The sequence below is a fragment of the Dermacentor variabilis genome, chromosome 1 (genome assembly GCF_050947875.1).
Source record: "Dermacentor variabilis isolate Ectoservices chromosome 1, ASM5094787v1, whole genome shotgun sequence".
Taxonomy (NCBI): Eukaryota; Metazoa; Arthropoda; class Arachnida; order Ixodida; family Ixodidae; genus Dermacentor; species Dermacentor variabilis.
In genome coordinates this window covers 115,097,023-115,116,806 of record NC_134568.1, presented here as the reverse complement: position 1 = coordinate 115,116,806, position 19,784 = coordinate 115,097,023, and the positions used below count along the sequence as shown (strand labels likewise).

Genomic DNA, 19,784 nt, shown 5'->3' with positions numbered 1-19,784 from the left:
TGTGTCCTGTCTGCACGCCTCACCTCTTTTTTGCATTATATACTGTCGTGCGTATACGTGCTGCGCGACATGGTGCAAGCAGCAAGGAAGAAGAAAGAGCAAACAAGAAAGAGCTACTTGATGGTGGAACGAGAGAAGTACATTTGCGGATAAAAAGAGGAAGAAAGATCTGACCTAATAGTTTAAGATTGAGCTCGTTGCAAAGAGGCAGAGAGTGGATCACACCATCTTACACGTATATTAATGCGAGTCATTCTATGCCTCTTCGCAGCTACTTTGCGGTAGGTAGGTAGGTTCCTCTCTGGCTTCGTTTCATAAATATACAATTCAAGTGGCCCGATGGTGGGATCGAACCTCTGACGCCAAGCAAATCAGCGTGATGATCTAACCTTTAGACCATGACTGTACGCTTGCTTCTCCCGTGCCAACACCAACTATCTTTCAGACAACTGGCGTATTTGTCATGTCACATAGCACGAGCTACAGCAGGTGAGCGCGCGTGAGGTTCCATTCGGCCACAAATTTACAACGCCCTCCCTTGCGTCACGAGCTAGAGCGTGTAATTTTCTCCCGTTCTATATCCTCGCGGCAGGTAACGCTTTGAGAAGCTGTGTTAGAGTGCACGACCTTCGGGATCGGGCCCACGTCGAAATGAATCAAGTTGTTACGTCTCTTCTCGGAGTAAAAACAAGATATGTTGTAACTCTATCGCTGTCATACTATAGCCGTCGTCTTGCTTCTGTCGCGTCAAACCCAACTGCTCGCTTTACATGAACACATTGCTCCATCTTGTAACTCATTGGAGAAGGCCCAATAGTGCTGGAAATCCAACTTAGCGCGAAATGCTTTACATAACATCGATTGTCACAATGTGTTGTATCTGCCTTATTGTATTTTATTTGTGTTAGCTATTCGGTGAAACAGCAGCACCACCTCCCAGCAACAGCCATGGTCAGCAATGTCCGGGAGGGTTCATCTAAAAATCTTCCTAGAAAAGAGTCGCACTTTCGCCCGAAAGGCGAAGAAGTCGATTGTGATGGCAGATTAGTAGACAGCCATACGAAGTAAGGATATTAGTTTTATCGGGCGTATAAGCTCGTCAACCTGCAGATGTCGCGCGCGCATAGGTAAATATAAACACATCTGACTTGATGAGCGCGGACATTCATGCTATCAAAACGCTGGCGTGACGAAGAGTCGCAACAGTAGCGAGCTATTTGACGTTCGTGCTGCCTCTCGTTTCAACGTGAACTAAGCGGCGACAACACAGCGCACACGAAGCTATCAGGCCTCGGTGATCCTAGACTCTGTGCTCATCACAGATCGATTTCAAGATAGGGCCCGCGCGGCCGCGCGCGGTCGCGCCATACGCAGCCACTGCCGTTGTGGAACGCCCCCGGTGCCTTGCGCGCGGTGGAAGACGGTGCGCTTCCTCCCCGCCTCTCTCCCTTGCGCATGTGATATCAAGCCAGCATCATCGGCTCACCCTCACACGTTTTCACTCGCACATGCAGCACGCAGCGCACGACCCCAGTGTTATCGCACTTGGACTTTATGCAGACAATCGCGGCGACGCCGACGGCGGAGATGCGCCTGGAGTATCCGTATAATGGCTATCACAACAAAAATCCCTACATAAAACCTGAATACAAAATAATGGCTCCTCGGTACCTCTAAAGCACACCGAGCTCATAGAGCTAGTTTGCATTGGGACATTCGGCGTCTAGAGCGGCATGGAATCTGCCGACGCCAAAATGCTGCGTCGTTCCCATTGCTCACCCTTCACACCGTTGGAGCTGCTGGCAGCTCTCGAAATACTGCGAAAACAAGGAGGGCATGCGATATTTCGATCTGTCGTGTAATCACTTACACACGTGTGCGGAGATTGCCCTCTTCACTTTCTTGAAGTTTTCCTAGCTCGCGTTGAATTTGTGTGAGATTGTACTTCTCGGCATAATGCGTGTGCTTGGCGTGGCGCTCGTCGTACCGAAACGGGTCATTTTTTACAGGCTGTATTAACGTCTCCACTGTAACGACAATCGACATTTTTTGAAGTGAAAGAACGACAACACAAACGTTGCGTTGTCGTTCTTTCACTTTTCCTCGTTTAAGCGCTGTTTACCCCGTCCACATCTGCAACACCAACTAGCTCAACATCGATCCCTCATACGTTCTTTTGAGATGTCCAGCTCGAACGCGGTCGGCAGGTTTGAAGAGTGCCGCAAGGTATAGCTCACTTGCTTTCTCGCGTTATGATTGGTCTGCATCGAGGGGATTCCGGCGGCAGCGGTGAGAGAAATCTGTCTGAAAACGATCGGCACTAAGAGGGCCTTTTCATTAGAATTTGCTGCCGCCGAATTGGAGTACGTGCCGCTCTAAACTGTAAGGATTGGAGTCGGGCATGAAATAGATGGGAGCTGGCCCATGCCGTCGTCGAACTCATCCACGCTGAGGACGTTGTTCAAGGGAAGGGCTTGTTCTCATCGAGAACGAGGAATAAGGGATTTATTTACAGTATCTATATGAGAACGTTACAGTTCATCAGTCTAGCATGACTGAATGAGAATGCACACTGAAGAGTCGACAACTGCTGCTTATAAACACTCTGTCCTCCCTAGATCCCTAGGTGAGGGAAAACGTCGGTTCAACCTTCGAGCAATTCAGAGCGTCCAAATTCATCATAGCCGATCCACCTTCGAGAGGGAGGGTTTACACACTCACTTCCGCATAGCTCTCACTGCCTACAACAAGGTGAGAGGGTTTTCGCAGACACGGGTCTTGCCCTGAGCAGGCGCCTCTTGATCCCCGAGTTGACCCCGCAGACAGTGGCCGCCGCGTCTGTCCATTGGCTGACGACTTCTAAGGCCCGTGAGACGGCGCCGCAAAACATCTTCCAGGAGTTCCCCCGTTTCAAACAAACCGTGACGGTGACGGCGAATCCACTAACAATACTTGGTCCGCCGACTGCGTCTAGACATCCCGGCACCGTTTGGCTGGGGACGCGGCGCATTGTCGTCCTCACAAAACGAGTCGCCGCAGCGGCCGGGCAGGTTTCGACAGTCGCTTCCCCGAAGATCGCCAGCCCCCGCAGGTCGAACGTAACAACAGCCTTAATGTCTCAGCGTGAACGATCTCTTAGTAAATAGCACATTATATTCAACGTATTCTCCTATTTAGCCATTGCGTATGTGCCTCTGGGTATGTGCCCATTCTTGGCCAATCCGCCAATCCTTCAGAATGGGTATGTGCGACTGCGATAGAAAGTGTAGAGAACCCTGATATGTAGCTAGCTATGTGTCGTCATTCTCTGTTGACGCACCTGTCATAGCCATTATTCCCTCGACAAGTATCATACATCGCCTTCACCCTCGCAACATCGCTGCGTAGGCTGGCGCCTCACGCGGTGCATCCGCCCGATTTACTGCTTGCATTTCGGCATACCTTTTGATTGGTGTTGTGCATAAACAAAAATTGCATCAGATTACAGTTTATGCCTTCGCGGTGGATAAACATTAACAATGCATAATTTTCTTCTTGTGCGTCATTTCTTTTCTTTTCGTCTTTCGTGACGTTAGATTTTACGAAGAAGAATTTGACAACTTTGTACCGAGAAGCATCTGCACAAGCTTGTCCTACTCTTCTTATGTGTAATTTTCATGTTGTCTTCAGTGCCGGGAGCGGTGAATTTGTAGCGGCAGCAGCATCGGCGTCGCATAAGAGTTACGTAGACGCTCGCGTCCACACGAGGCACGAGCAGATGGCATGCTCCGGCACGGGCTAGCGTTCCGAAGGAAAAGTAAAAAGAATGCTACGCTAAGAGATCGAGTGTCCTTTTGTTTCCTCTCCTGTGAGAGCCCGAGACTTCACCGGTCTACGTGGTCGCTCGTCGTCACAGTTTGGGGACCGCGGACGTGATACTGCCATACGCTCCTGTGGTAGAGACGACCATGGACCAGACCAACGCTACGAGAGCTCAAGGCCAGAACCCTTCCAAGGAACGCGGTGAGCCCTCCTCTTCGGCCATCGCTGTCCGCCTCCCACAGTATAGGGACCAGCCTCCTTCGGCGTGGTTTCTTCAGGCCGAATCACAATTTCAAGTCGCTGGTATCCGCTCTCAAGCCTCAAAGTTCCATTACGCCGTCGCAGGGCTCTCGCTCGCCGCCATTGACGAGGTAGCAGAGTTTTTGAACTCCCCATTGTCTACCACCGCCTATGACGATCTCAAGGCAGCCCTGCTAAAGTGCACAGCAGCTTCACAGCGTTCACGCATCCAGCAACTTCTGTCCGCTGAAGAACTCGGCGACCGACACCCTAGTCAACTTCGCCGAATGAGGCAGCTGCTCGGGAACAACGCCAGATCCATCTACGACACGCTGTTGCACGAATTGTTTTTGCAGCGACTCCCGGCTAACGTGCAGATGGTCCTGGCGACAGCCTCTAACATGGACCTTACCCGACTTGCCGCTTTGGCCGACAAAGTCATGGAAGTAGCCACCCCAACCATTGCTGCCACGGCATCGTCTCCGGGTGACAATACAACCACCCTGCAAACACTTCCCTGCTCTTCCGCAGCGCAATCTCCGCTCGACCCCTTGTGTCAGCGCCTGGAACGCATCATCTGTGGAGCGGAACATCGCCGCACGTCACCTCGTCTCCCATGCAGCCGCAGTTCCAGCTAATCAAGACGCACGGGCACCCGCAATACACAATCAACTACAACGTCTGGCGTTTGCTGCTACCACCGCCGATTTGGAAACGACGCTCGTCACTGTCGGCGTCCCTGCGCTTGCCCGAAGTATATGCCCTGAAAGCTGTGCGACGAGTGTTCTATCAAAAGAAAATGGTTAGCGCTTGCTGCTTGATTAATGGTGAATTGCAGTGATCAACCTGACACAGTCGTCCGAGTCCTGGAGCCAGCGCCCGCATATCACTAATCCAAATGTACTTGTATGCAGGGTCATCGCGAAAATTGCCAGTCGTTGCCGGTTCACGAAAGGGTATGAAATTTTTCGTCTTCTCTTCAGGTGAATCCTATTTAATAGAAAGCACGACGTCTCTTCCCGCTGCGGGAGAAAATATGAACTTGACCAGTGGATTTAGAGCGGGTGCGCGTGTTCCTCCTCGTCGTTGCGAATCAACTCCCTCCTCCTGTTCCATCATCGATCAACTCATCCAACTGGAACTTCTAGAAGGCATCACGTCACTTCTATCGGTTACGGATGATGACTTAAGCTGTGAGCGATGGCGAAGTTACTTTATCCACCTGTGATATTGGGATGTGCTAAAGCCCAGTACCCACCTGCTGGCTCAGTGACTGTGGCGTTCTATGGTTGAGCACGAGGTCACAGGTTTGATTCCCCGCCGCGGTGGGATGTTCCGATGGGGGTGGAACACTCTCGTTCACCGCGCGTTTGGCGTACTTTAAGTAACCCGAGGTGATCAAACTTCAACCTCGATCCCTCCATTATGGCGTCTCTCATGACCTACATGCGTTGCTTTGGGACGTACGCTAGGCGCCGTTCACCATCTCATCATCATCACCGTATGCCAGTGCAATCCGAAAGAAAGCCGAGACACTCAAACAAGGACATATGCAGCCACTTCAAAACAACGCGTGGAATTGGCCTTGTTGTGATCACCTCACGGCAGCAAACTAGCACGCGTGATGAAATGAGGAAATTTGCAGACGCAAGTTGGAAATCAGAATGTGCAAGACAAGGGTAACAGGAAGAGAGAGGTTTTCGTCCTGCCGAGTACATAAATATATGCTGCTGCTGCTGCTGATGATGATGATGATATTGATGATGGTGGCTACGAGGAGGAGGAGGGTGATTATAATGCTTATGATGATCCTCAAGACATCCCGGTGATTTTACTGTCGCTACTTTTGCAGTTTCTCATGACTCAAATGCTAATCGAGCGTCACGTCGCTGGAAGATATGGCCATGTGCAAGAAAGCAAAGCTTTATGTGGAGATATTTACCTCCCTCCTTTCCCTCAGGAAGGTATAAAACCAGGCACACTCGTCCTCTCAGCAGACTGTGAAACTGAAGCGCGCGTCCTTGAATTTCTGGGTGAATCCCAGCGCCGATGGTGCAATAAGACAAACCGCGCGCTTTGCAACGAGCCTATCGAAAATTAGGAAGTGAAACACGCAAATTTCCTCCAGATGAACCTGTGGAATACAAATTCGGCGTCAGTGAAATTCTCCACTAGTTTCTACCGCGCTAAGACAACGCACGTACACTGCTGCTGGTAAAGCGGAGAAATGTCGATAATTTTTTTTATTATTATTATTAATGAAGGTATGTTCAGGAGAGGTTGGCATCAAGGATGATGCCTGTTACTTCTTCTCTCTTAGAGAAACAGTACTTATAAACTTTAGAATTAGCCGGCTAAAATTTTGATACTGTATATATTTATTGTTTCTGTTTTAGACAACCTATCACTGTTACGTACTGTCTCTGTCATTTCTTCTCTTCTTTCTTTTCAATTTTTTTTTCTAAGTACGGGTCTCCTAAGATGTAGAACACCACGCAAAGCTCTAATTAGACCCGGACCATGCATTAAGGTAAGGCAGCTGCCATGTGACCGAGGACTGCTGAGACCAAAAAAATATATCCATTGACAGAATCACTTTCCTTCGTTGAAAACGCAGCGTATTCAAAAGAAAATAGCCATCATGCGATGAGTGTTCAACGAAGTTGCCGTACACGTTAAAGGCACAGCATCTCCTTGCGAAGAAAGTACTTGGGTTCTGCTGTCGAAAATTATGTCATGCTGTCATACTACAACACACGTGTAAATACATATGCACAAAGGGAGCCCGCCCAGTCTGCTACAAGTTCCAAGGACACATGTGGCGATCGAGAAGCGGGTTGACGCACGCGGCGGCAGCAGGGTCGTCATAAGGTACGCCGCTTCTCTGGCAGGCCGATGACAAATCACCAAGCTCGGCACCCGACCCTATGCTCACTGATGATTAAGCAACACGTATACGTGCAGGTGCTAAACCTCAAAGCGAAGTCAACCATGTGCCAACGCTGCCTGCCATGGCAGTGGGGTGCGTTTTCATTAAATCCTATATAATGAACCTCTGAAAGCAGAAGCGAGAGATATCCTCGATTGTCGACCAAAAGTGATGTACCGTGTGACTGAAAGGCAATCAGCGGAAAGACACCTGTCAACTCATCCGGCGCCCGCAGAGCGCCAGGCAGCAGCACCGGCGCGTGGTGGTGAGCGAGAATCGGCGTCGCGCTTGCTCTGCTGCCATGTGCGCGACCACAGGCGCCCCGAGACCCGAGGATACGAGAGCAACGAAAGATGGGCTACATATCCGAAGAAATCGTCGTGGCAAAAACGTTGTGTGCGCATACAGGTGAGTAGGCCTCGACGCACTGCGAACGTCTGTGTGGTTATAGAATTACTGTGTATACAGGAAGTCCCAGCTGTCATGTACCAAGTGTTATTTTAAAAAAGCGAAGCCTTCTTGCGGGTGCAAAGAGCAACCTGAACAGCAATCTCAAGAAGCGTCCATTTCTTTTTATATCTCCTATTTAATAAGGTTGTAATTACTAATGAATTACCTTTTTCAATTATTATCCATATTATAGATTGGTCAACACTGTGTTTTGGAACGATTCGAAAACGTCAATGAAGATTGTCAATGAAGATCTCTCGTGTGGTTGTTTGTTTCCCCGCAATATAAAGGCAGTGAAACAAACAAACAAAAAAAGCCAACCCGGCTTATCGCTTGCGCGCAACAGAAGTCACTAATTCCGCCCATGTAGTGGACCATTTGAAGTCATAAATATGACATCTGCAACTTCTTCGATATGGCTGCTACATTGATGCCCATGTTCGGGTTGACCTTATGCGGCAATTTCGGAGCTTGCGCGGCTATTTTAATGCGAAGCTTTCTTTGCAAACCTTCCCGGACTTCTCCGGACTTCCCTGAGCCAACGCCAACTATAGCGTGTGTCATATTGCGTAGCCCGGGTGCGCGATGTCACATGCGCGCGCGCAAACTTCCTTTACGCCAAAGACGCAAAAATGAAATGTTTACATTTTCGCCCACGTTGGCGCTAGTAGCACGGGCGTTGAACCATAGAGCCTGGAGGACCTCGGGAGGCCCGTCGCAGAAGGCATCCTGCCACAGCTCTTTGGTGCGGGATGGGTGCAGAATGACTGGTAGGGTAAGGAATAATTTTGCAGCGCACTCCACCGTGACATGGAACGCCGTGAGGGAGCTGCCACAGCCCGCGCAAGAGTCTGCGTAGCGGTCAGGGTAAGATTTATCGTTGTGCGCCGTTGCATGGGCCAAGTCTCTCGTTTGTTTTTCGCCTTTTGACTGGTTTATATTTCAGAAAAGTAAAATGTATGTAGAGAGATGAAGTTGGGAAATGTGTGTGTTTAGAGTTGGCGGAGTGCCACCTCTTCCTCTCACGAGAATGACAGCGGCGGCGGTCCCATGGTGTATCTTGCTCTTGTGTAACATTTTAATATGTCTCTGTATGTGACTGGGGGACCCACCTGATCTAGACTCCCCTCCTCGCCATGCCTGCAGTGTGTGTGTGTGTGTGTGTGTGTGTGTGTGTGTGTGTGTGTGTGTGTGTGTGTGTGTGTGTGTGTGTGTGTGTGTGTGTGTGTGTGTGTGTGTGTGTGTGTGTGTGTGTGTGTGTGTGTGTGTGTGTGTGTGTGTGTGTGTGTGTGTGTGTGTGTGTGTGTGTGTGTGTGTGTGTGTGCGTGCGTGCGTGCGCGTGTGTGTGTGATAAAATGTTTGCTCTCTCAATGTCTTTCTTCAACCGGAATGATTCACTCTGATTTGCAACTCGATCCGAGTTAATTACATACATATTTTTCAATTACCTTTGATTTAATAATAATGCACACCACAAGCCCAGCGTGAGGCGGTCCACTGCTTTAGCGAGTCCCAAAATCTTAGTTTTCCATTTCGCTATCTTCTAAGTGTGACCGCAGTAGCAGTGATCCAGTGGAATGTTTTGACCTTTCAGATGCGTAAATATAATGGGCACACTTCATCATTACCTCTGTGCATTATCTCGAGAAGCGACTAATCAGTTTGAGCACGCGGAAGCAGGCGAAAATTGAGGGCTCGCATGAGCGTCAAAGCAGTATCACGAAAGAGCCAGCGACTCCAATACCGAGACGAGTCGTGTTCGCAAACGCTGTCGAACTGCTGTTAAAAAAATTATGTTCTTATGAAAATTAAAATTATGAAAACATGTTCTTTCACGCCGAAAACGGGTCCGGCTGCCTATAACATTTGTCATAGGTTGAAACGAATAGGTTCGCTATTGGCTTGCAGTAGCAAAGCAAAATTGGCGCGATATCTGTTGCTCTAAGCAAGAGCGCGCATGCAGTTCCGATGCTAGCACAACCGTCCCTCCGTGGCAGTGTTGATTCAACTTCCCGCGCGAGGCGCTTATAGTTCTTGCTCCGACGCGCCGCCTGGGCAGTGTCATGAGCCCATAGGCACAAGAAAACACCCTTAAAGGCGTACATTCCTTTATTGTCTACTCACCAGAGTTACAGAGTGGCAAATCCGCAATTGGGATTATTCCGAAATCATTTCACATTTTCAAGCGCCCGGAATGGAATGGGAATGGAACGATGGAACCAGTCTGGTAGATGGAATGGGAATAGAGTGGAAGCTCTAGGTTCCGCAGTGAGAGTTGGAGTGGAATGGGCACATAGTCCCGAAGCACTAAATCTTATATTAAGCGAGGTTGCAAAACTGGTAAATTTGTAATTTAGACTAAACTACGCTTGGCCAATTTATAACATTGCTCAATATTTACTCAATGCAGCTTTTTCAGTATCTACCTGTAAGTATTACCTCTGCCGTGATCATTATAAACAACACGGTATTTACACTTCTGATGACCCGGAAACGTTTCTTCGTAACCCTGGTGAAGAGCATTTAAACAAACATTTTGTTAGAATTGGCTTATTATTTTTAGCGACCCCCTTAAAATTTATTTAAGGAGTCAAGTTACCAAGATTTATTCGATTTAGACACAACATGATAGACATGCATCAAAAGGATGCCGGCCAAAAATAGCCACGTCGCAAACGGTTGCACCCTGCGCAAGCCCACGGTTATTTGGAAAGCCCTACATGTAATTTCGCCCGCTGTTGTGTGCACAGAAAGTGTGGTAACAGGCGATGACAGATGTGTGTTGAAAATGTCGGTCGAGTAATATGCCAGATAATGTGAAAAAAAAAGGAATTCTGCCGTTTTCCGTGCCAACACTAGGATATGATTATGAGGCACGCCTGAGTGGGGGACTCCGGATTAATTTGACCACTCGGGATTCTTTAATGTGCGTCCAAGACCCGAATATTTTTTGCATTTTGCCTCCATCGAAATGCGGCCACCACTGCCGGGATTTGACCCCGCCCCCTCGGGCTAAGCATCGCAACGCCAAAGCTACTATAAGAAACCAGGGCGAGTAAAATGTGAAACAATAAAAGGCTGCAGACTTCCGCGATTCCAACGGTTCAGAAGTAATTTACTCTGACAGCGTCCTCCTTCTTAATGAACCCCTCGATTTTGTTCGTCGCTTTTTAAAGCGAAGCTTTCTTCGCGAGCTCTCCCGGCAATGGCGTAGCAACGGGGGGGGGGGGGGGGATGCACGGGGCCAGTAGGGGGGGGGGGGTGTCATATACGTCTCAAGACTCCCGAAAATTGTCGATATCCTCGCCTTCCTCGACAACACCAGGGGGGGGGAGGGGGGAGGTGACAGAAGAGCTATCGGCCCCGGGTGCCAGGCGACCTAGCTACGCTACTGTCTCCTGGTCATTCCTGACTTTTCTTGACCGTGGCTGCTGGCTGCTTCCGCTATGTCTTGCCGAATAGGTCTAACTTAAACAAAATAAAATCAATTACGTGCTTGATGGCGGGATCAAACCTCGGTCCCCCAGAAAATGCAGCACGATGTTCTATAACCTTTAGGCGACAATCACACGTATACGCTCATTGTGCCAACGCCAACTACCCCTCTGAGAACGACGAGTGTGTCACATTGCGTACAGCTATAGCTACGCGACAGCGCACGCGCGCACACTCGAGTTGATACGTTCGGACTTCTTGCAACTGGGAAGATGTGGCTTGGGCGAGGGCCTTCGGTATGACCTTGCACTGACACTGCAATAACAAAGAAATAACACTGGTTTCAGCATTAGTCTACATTTAAACAAAGCTTCGCTGTGTGTAGATTCCAACAAGGTGCGTAGGATCGGCCGCAATTTTTTTTCTCAAATAATTGCGGTCACCCACCACGGGGGACATGATGTAAGATTATTTTCTACTTTACGTCGCACGAATGATTAATATATAGAAATATTAGCGGCAACAACGCCCTGAGGAAACAAGAGGCCACAAAGCGTGTTTTTTCTTTTTTTTTTTTTTGCGACGCAAATAGTACGTAACATCATTTGTTACGTTGTTAAGGCCTTGAACATTTTTTTTTGTCACTAGGCACAGAAACGCAAGTAGTAAACAAATATAGAGAACACATTACATTTACTACAATTGGGGGAATCGAATGGGCCAGGTCAGCCACTCCAGGAGCTGGAATGGTCTAACCCTCAAAATTCCGAGGGGCTAAAAAGGGGTGGAATTGCGGAGATCTATATTTTACGGAATGGAGCGGGAATGGAAGGTAGGGCTCCACTTCGTAACTTTGGTATTCACTGGAGGCTGGAAGCCGGATTTCCGTAATAAATTCGTTTTTGGTTATGTTCTTTTTGTTCTTGTACTACTTATGTACAAGAACGTTGTTAGAGACAAGTTATTGTTTTCTCTCTGTAATATATTATTTCGGAAAATCATATGGCTCTATTTTCTTTCTTTTTACCTTTGTGGGCAATAATGTATAGTCCAATCATATTTTATAGCTAGTGAGTATCTACACATTATCAGGCGACAGTTTGTCGATAGCCGTGTGGGAACGATCGAAATGATCGTTTCAATCACAGCGCATGTTCTCGACAACGATGTATAACATCAGTGAAAAGTTAACAATCATTACTAATATTTCTGCTAAAACGTCTATTATTAATGCAACCCTAGCAACCTTTAACGGAGTCATAACAAAGAAAACCTGTCGAGACAGAGGGAGAACAATTGTACAAGCCATTTGAAGCCTTCCATCGACCGCGTACGAACGTCCGTGATTCGGTAAAAAGCATGTCCTTGCAGTGAATGTCGTAGTACGGCCTGTGATGAGCCAGATAGATGCAGCAGCCCAAATCTTAAGAGCATGCATTGTGGGGTAAGGTGACGCACGTGAGTCACGAGTCCCCTTTATCTGTGCTCAGTGGAGCGTACCTGCGCGAGACTGTTCTCGCCAGGAACCGTGGTTCGGACGGATCGACACAAGACTACAGACACCTGAAACGTTGCCTCCACGAGTCATACGTACATATACATACATTTTTAAGGCACCTTCCTCTTCACACCTATAGGGCAACCGCGCCGCCACCATTGTCCCCTACCCTCGCCTCCACCATCGCCCGGTGTGGCGTTCATTGTTTGTTCTGGGGAGAAGGTGTTTCGCTGAACGAAAGCCAGTAGCGCCAAGCGCCGTATGCGCGGCACAAAAACGACAGTTTTACGCCTACGCACACATCGCGACGCAGCAAACTGCTTCGGTCCCGACAGGAGCAGCAACTACGGACGGTGGATCCGCCATGTCGGCAGACGAGAAGATGAGCCCCACGTCGGGTTCCAGCCCGGCAGTGACAGCGGTGATGGCCGTACTGGGCGCCGCCCTCCTCGCGAAGATCATCGTGGGCGTGGCCAGGTGGCTACGTATGTACTGGTGCCTGCGCAACGCGCCCCATCCCGAGCAACGGTGGCCGTTCTCCCTCGCCTTCGACATGCGGCAGAGCATGGCCAAAATGGATCCCAACCTGAAAGTCACAGCAAGTAAGAAACGAAAAGCGGTTAGAAAACGCGCCAAGTTGCAGAGCACGAAGCAATTTGGTGCGTTTTCTAGTGGTCCGCGCCAGGCGTATACGGTACGATGTGACATCTCACGAGTGTGCCACTTGTCATTCGTTCATGAACGCTGAAATTCAACACCTTACTGACAACTCGCTTTAAAAATTCAAATAAATTGTTTGCGCTTAAAATAGTTCCATCCTGAGTAAGTTCACATCTCGAGACGGCATTGCACGAACAGGTTACCTAGCCAGGGAGAATATAGCAACGCCTAGAATAAGCTACAGCAAAAATAAGCAAAGCATAAGCGGCCCGTTTTATCTGGCTCTCCAAATCGCTTTTCTTTTATTCTTCATAAGTAATGCGACGTTATTTCAAGGAGCAGAAAGAATGTCCGAAGGACAAAAACAATATAAAACCGCAATGTTTGCCTGCACGTTTCTTGACTATATTTATTTTCTTGTTCCTTCTTCAATCCGCGTAAAATGGAGTTATGATATTCCCGCCAATACTGTAAGCCCGCCAAAACCAAAGTTATTTACTTTAACCGAAACTAGCACTGAGTATTTTTATTCAAGCTGCAAGTAATTATTCTAGCAGTGTAAATGCCCATGGGCATTTCACATCCAGAAAATTTGTACACTGATTGTTCTATAGCAACACGAACAATGCAGAAAAACCAAGCGCGACGTAATCTTACTGCACATCTGCCTATAACGTTTTTAGTACATGTTCATCCTTGTTTAATCCCTGCTGGCAACGTCAAGTCTTTATCTTCGTGTCAAACTATGTCTTATTTGAATCGCTACATACAACGCGACGTGAGGCACAAGATAGGGTGCCAATGAGCGCTGGTAAATTACAGTGAGTTCTCAAACTGAACCGAGGATTCCGCAAAAACATGACCCCCTTCTTTCGTCTGCTGCCCCCGCCAGGCAAACATCTGTTACGGGAACTGCCACATGGCAGGCGAGGAGAGGTCGCGCGTGGCTTAAAATCCGAGGTTGCCAGCTGCCGGTCAAATTGGCACTTCTAGTGGGCTGTGTTGGTAGTTCAAAGAGACACTACCGAGCCACACTAAATCAGCTTAGATGGGTAAAGTATTATTTAGAAACTACGTATATATTCATTCATTTAGCGAGAAAATTTTCATGATTACGGATGCAAATCCTCAGCGTCGTTAAGCCAGTGTGGCGTCAGGAATTTTAAAGTTTGCTCTCGTATTCGGGTCCTTTTGTCGCATGAAAATTGTATAAAACTTGCCATTTCAATTCTGTAGTTTACTTTTGAATGCAATGTAGCCCTTCTTAAACGATGATCAGTTAAGCAGACCCTACAGACGCTATTGAAATATATGACCTCATGGCAAGCTGTATACGTCAAGAAACGTAGGTGCCGCCGTGGAAACGTCAGGACAGCACCGCCTCTCGGCTTTCGCTTACGCCTGTTGTATTTCTTCACAGGCTTTCTTTGATGGTAAGAGTGGCCACTCTGCCACTGCAAAAGCGTAATGCACTAATGCAGCTCAACTTAAGATTCCCATTTAATGTCCCTTTAACCGCCTTAACGCGTGTGACCCGTTCCATTTGCCCGCCACGCCCGCCGGGCAAGGTCCGTTGCACGCGCCGCCACGCGGCCGTCTCAGGAATGAAGCCGCATATACCATTGTGACTATATGTACTATCTGGATGTTCTCCAATACTCGCTGTAGACGGCTGAACAGACAGCTAAGCCGAGAACGAACATCTTAAGCCGGAAAAAAATACAGCTTCTCGAAGACAGCATCGAAGTCCAAAATAGTGCAGGCTACTTCCAAACACAATGGCAGCTCAGCAAAATGCGTTGAAACATGGCGAGAAGGTGCCTGCGCACAGAAAACGTAGTAACATTTTTTTTTTTCATTTTCATTATGTAAGTTACATTGTGTATTTCCTAGGTTCGCACACGAAAAATCTTAAAATACCGCAATGACATTTGCTTTTCGTATCTTTTTCATGTCGACGCGAGGTGGCGTAATGTCGCAGAGACGTCTTTCAGGGGCGTTCAATTACTTGGGCTCGGAGCTGTCTTATTAGCTGTCAAGATAGACTGCTTCCAATACTGGCCAGGATTGAAACACACCCTATGTTGTCTGTGGTGAGACAGCTAGCACGGCGATGTTTTACCGGTGAGCGCCGATCTCAAAGCACTTGACCTCTCGAAATTTTTTCGTTGACTGCCATGTGGTGGCGCATGCTCTAGATTGGCAAGGTACAAACTGCAAGCTACGTTCAGGGGCCGTGTTTTCCGAGGGGCAACAAGGCTGAGGCAGGTTTCTAAGGTCCCAGTCTTTTTCCCCCAGCGTATCACCCTTGAAGAAAGGCGAGCACCAGTTCAGGATACGCTTCTGCCCATTTTCAAAGAAGTAGTCAGGGGCCAGGCGGTGGTGGGAATAGAACCTAAGACCTCCAGCAGACTAGGTGGGCGCCCTACCACTAGGCCAAGGCTACGGTAATTTAGTAGCCATGAGTCCAGCTTCCTCAAACTTCATCCATGAGGGAGGCAAGAAAGAGGCCACTGTACGGCTTAGCCTAGTATATTAGAATCGGGCACGCCATCTCGAAGGCCATGTACCTGCCGCCGTGCAGGCTACCGAGTTGGCGCTGAAGTACAATTGGGACAATTATAGGTGTGATCGTGCCCAAAGATTAACTAAAGGGCTATTGCAAGAATAAGGCTAGAATCGCACATAAAAACTACAATCGAGGCAGTGCAAAGACACATGCACTGGGGTACTTCAGTGTGGGAGGCTCAGACAAAATTCAACTTTGAAATCAATTGCGAAATATAAAGGAAACTAGGTGGGCAGCTGCGATATTTTGGGCATCTAAATAGGAATAAGAATGACGTTGACTCAGGGTGGAAAATGACCATCAAGTTCACGTGTGAGCATTAATCTAATGGGGATGGACAGCGGCAGAGAAAACGGTGTTGAATGGGACATCAAAGACGCAGAAACGGTATGCACGATAGGCGCAGTGGAAAATAAACAGGCTAGGGAGCTGTGTCGAATATAAACTAATGAAAGAAAGCGTTTATGATATCTCAAAAGGCAGCGGGTGGCTGATCGAAGCCATATAATGATGTCTGAAAACGCAGAGTTACAGGGAAGCATTTGTCTGTGGCTTATGCGTGAAAATAGCGCAGAAATCCTGGAACATATTTTGTTGGCCTGCCGCATTATACATCAAGAGGACAATGCGGAGGTAGTTTTCCTGACCGAAACGTTGGATTGTAACGATAATATATAATGGAAAGACAAGTGAATCGCAATGACGAATAGTAAGAGTAGGCTGGAAAATTTTACGGTGAAAGGTATCGAGCCGACAGAGTGAAAAAAAAATTTCAAGGCAAAGGAAATATTTCAATTCGGTGGTTGTTAATGCAGACCAGGGATCTTCAAGGCCGTGAATAAATTCAGAAACTGCTAAAATTTGCGAGCTTGTTGTACCCAGCTACCACGCCATTTTCCAAGGAGCTGCTCATAAAATACATCCATCCATACAGCTCGGTGCTCGATGCTCATGGTGGGTACGAAAAGAGGTCACACTGGTTCGGCAGCGAAGCAATTGATACTTCAAACTAGAAGCGTCGGCGCCAACCGAGAAGTCGGGAGAAGGAAAAAAAAATGGCAGTTTGTTTCTGCACGACCAAATGCTGCTCCACGAAAATGGTTTCGCGGTGGAAAGAAAGAAAAATTCATGATGACGCCATGCTGTCACGACGCATATGTCAACGTACTTATTCGTTCCTTTTTCTTTCCTTTAAAAACAGCCAACACACAATGCTTACCGAACGGACGCTCTGGTCCGTTCGTGAAAGTTATGCAATTTATTTATCTAAAAGTAAGCTATTATCTAGCGATGGTGAAGATTTACCAATATACAGGGTGCCCCAACTATAATGCTCCAAGATGTAAAAGTATGCAAATGTCACGTATCTGGACAGAACCAAGGTGACGTTGTTTGCCGTCGCTTGGAGATGCTCACATTATGATGATGTTTTGCATGCCACCTGATTACGTAATCAGTTTTAATTAATGAATGAACTGAAATATTACGATTAGATGAAAAGCGTCAGGGAAGACGTTGTAGAGAAACATGATAAACTCCCGACACAGCTTTCTGTTGCTCAATACGCGCTAAATAAAAAAGAAGCCCGCGAATACACGCGAAATTGCCGCGCGACTGGCCGCTCGATGCACTTTGCGTGTATTAGAGGGTTTCTTTCCAGTGTCGTAATGCCAATGTCGCCATCATGTCGTCATAACGCACAGTGATAATTTCATCGTCGTAATGTCATCGTCGTCATACCTTTATCGTCATGACGTCGTCACACCCTTGTCGTCTTACCGCCGTCGTCATCCGAACATCGTCATCCCATCGTCATCATGTCATCGTGATCGTCACATAGTCGTCATGTGCTGTTGTCGTCACGTTGCCGACGTCACGCCGTGACTGTCACGCCATCGTCGTCATGCGAGGGATCCGCATGTTACATCGACACAAGTTTATGTTGAGCGAGGCGTTTCCCAGTGAAGATGTGTCCAACTTGGTCGTGCGCTCTATACTTGCCAATGGTGGTTAAACAAGAACAACCTTCTTCGTAAGCACCAATGAAAGCTTCCCTTAAACCGATTCTCCCAACTCGTGCGATCCGCATATTTTTACGTTAGCCTGTCATTTTTTATCTAATATTTTAACTAAAATGTTTCTTAATTAAAGGGCCAACGGATTCTGTAGCATGCGAGTATGTTATCCAACCACGAAAACCATGCTCACATGATACTCAATTGTAGTTTCATTGCGCTGACTTCCTGTTGTGCTCTCGCAGGGTGCGGTCACATTTCACATGCGCTCCGTACCTTTTCAAAAAAAATTTCGGCAACCGGCCCATGTAGAAATCCCAATTTTGCTATGGGCCTTCGGCAGGTCACGCTGCACTCGCACGGACCGTGGGAGGAACCGAACCGGCAAGTTACGATTTTCTTGGCATTTAGCCATTTTCACGCGCACCACGCTGCTCCGCTGCTAGGCCTATATATTTCAGCCTAACTCAACTACTGATCCTGCAGCTGCCCGGAGGTGACCGTTAGGCTTAACCAGCCCAGCCCGAGCAGCCAAACATGGAATACGCTATTCAAGGCAAGAAAATATTGCCCTTGCGGAGTTGAACAATGGAACATGGCAACACTCATGAGGCTCGTCCGAGCCGCTCGACCAGCCAAAATGTTTCGGCCGCAAAACAGCCGACCCTCCCAAGACTGCTGAAGGCGCTTCCACCACCGCCAAGTGCAAGGCACTCCAGCCGCGGCTACCGCGACGCAAACCCATGCCTTGCCTACCCGAAGACGACTATAAAGTGGTGCTTCGAGCTAAGTGTGCTGTAAATTTAGCCAATACTGGCCTCGTCACACTCTTGGATGCAATCCACTCAACCATCAAAATCCATGTGAAACAATCCGAGCAAGGCGACCGGGTGAGAGTTCACACTATCAAGAAGATACGATCGCCATCAGCACACCAGACCGATAGCGGGCTAACGCGTACAGGACGATCACGCAACTTCAGAACGAGAAATGCAACACCGACATGCCGGTGGCGGCGTATGTACCCGCTGCTGACGATTCCATTCGAGGGGTGGTTTACAGAGCCCACAACGACGAGACAAACCAAATGATCGAAAGTGAAATGGTGAGAAAAAATCCACAGCTACCGATCGTGAACGCATGAAAACTAGACAACTCCAGTAGCTTTGTGGTCATTTTCACTGGAAAAGACTTGCCAACACTGATCCAGTACCGTTACTTCACTTTGCACGTGTACCCCTTCAGGGAGCGGCTGGAGGCGCGTGCTTCAACTGTCGCAAGTTGGGGCAGCGTGCCGACGTATGCCCACAACCCTGACCACAAGATCCCAGGTGCACAGGGTTCGGAGATGAGCACCTGCCACCACCGGAGGGGTAGAAGCTGACCTGCACCCCGTCGTGCATCGTCTGTCGAGGGAAACACCAGATGGGCAGCCGCAGCTGTAAATATCGGTTCATCGGAACCAAACAGACCAACAAAGACCCGGCTACCAACTCTAAGAGTGGGCACAAAACAACCATGGTAGTGACCAGACCATCCCGCTCCAGGCAAAGAAGCCAGGAGACTCTCAGGGATAGCTAGAAATCCTTCCCACTTCTACGAGGCCGGAGTCAGAGCCGGGACAGATCGTCATACAGACTCAGAGGTGCCCAACAGAGCGCGACGAGCACGTGAATGACCCGGAATGGCAACAAACCAGGTTACCAGGCCAAGACCACAAAACAGACAAACCCAAGGGAGCTGGCAGAGCAGGTTAAGAGCCTGCAGCAGTAACTGGCTAAAGCCAACAGTAAAATTCGACTATTGGAAAGTAAGCGTAATTCAAAGGTCCCTTTGACCCAAAAATGCACGTGAAAACGTGGCTACCGTTAGACACGATAATGAACAGAGTAACAACATGGAGGTGGATAACGGATGCGGCTCTAAGCCTAAAGCGGAGATCCAAGCAGCCGCCCCTGAAAAGGAGGCTGCAGTGCCAGAAGATCGCCTCGCTAGGCATGGAAATGCTAGCATAGGAACAGGCTAGAGCTGCGGAAGAATAGACCAAAATGCTTAAAGAGATAGAGGAAAAAACTCACGATCACAGTATTTTTGTTCTTAGAATCATCAGAAAGATAAGTATGTCGGAGGCAGACGGCGTTCCAAGTGACCCCTTCCTGCCACCCCAACCAGCTGAGAGTCCACGGC

The 19,784-nt window shown here is 48.3% G+C and overlaps 1 protein-coding gene and 1 pseudogene across 2 annotated transcripts in view; both read left to right on the top strand.

Annotated features, from left to right (window-relative positions):
- The first annotated feature begins 3,947 nt into the window (after positions 1–3,947).
- Positions 3,948–4,808, top strand: LOC142581991 (uncharacterized; annotated as a pseudogene).
- A 2,339-nt stretch (positions 4,809–7,147) lies between these two features.
- LOC142583267 (cytochrome P450 4V2-like) overlaps positions 7,148–19,784 on the top strand; it is a 44,217-nt gene continuing 31,580 nt past the window's right edge. Inside the window, exons 1-3 of one of the 2 annotated variants that reach the window (XM_075693664.1) lie at positions 7,148–7,378; positions 8,215–8,287; positions 12,689–12,955. In XM_075693664.1, coding sequence (XP_075549779.1) covers positions 12,718–12,955 — 238 coding nt within the window. In that variant the 5' untranslated portion in view covers positions 7,148–7,378; positions 8,215–8,287; positions 12,689–12,717. The remainder of the gene's footprint in view (positions 7,379–8,214; positions 8,288–12,688; positions 12,956–19,784) is intronic. The other variant, XM_075693659.1, reaches the window with a different exon arrangement.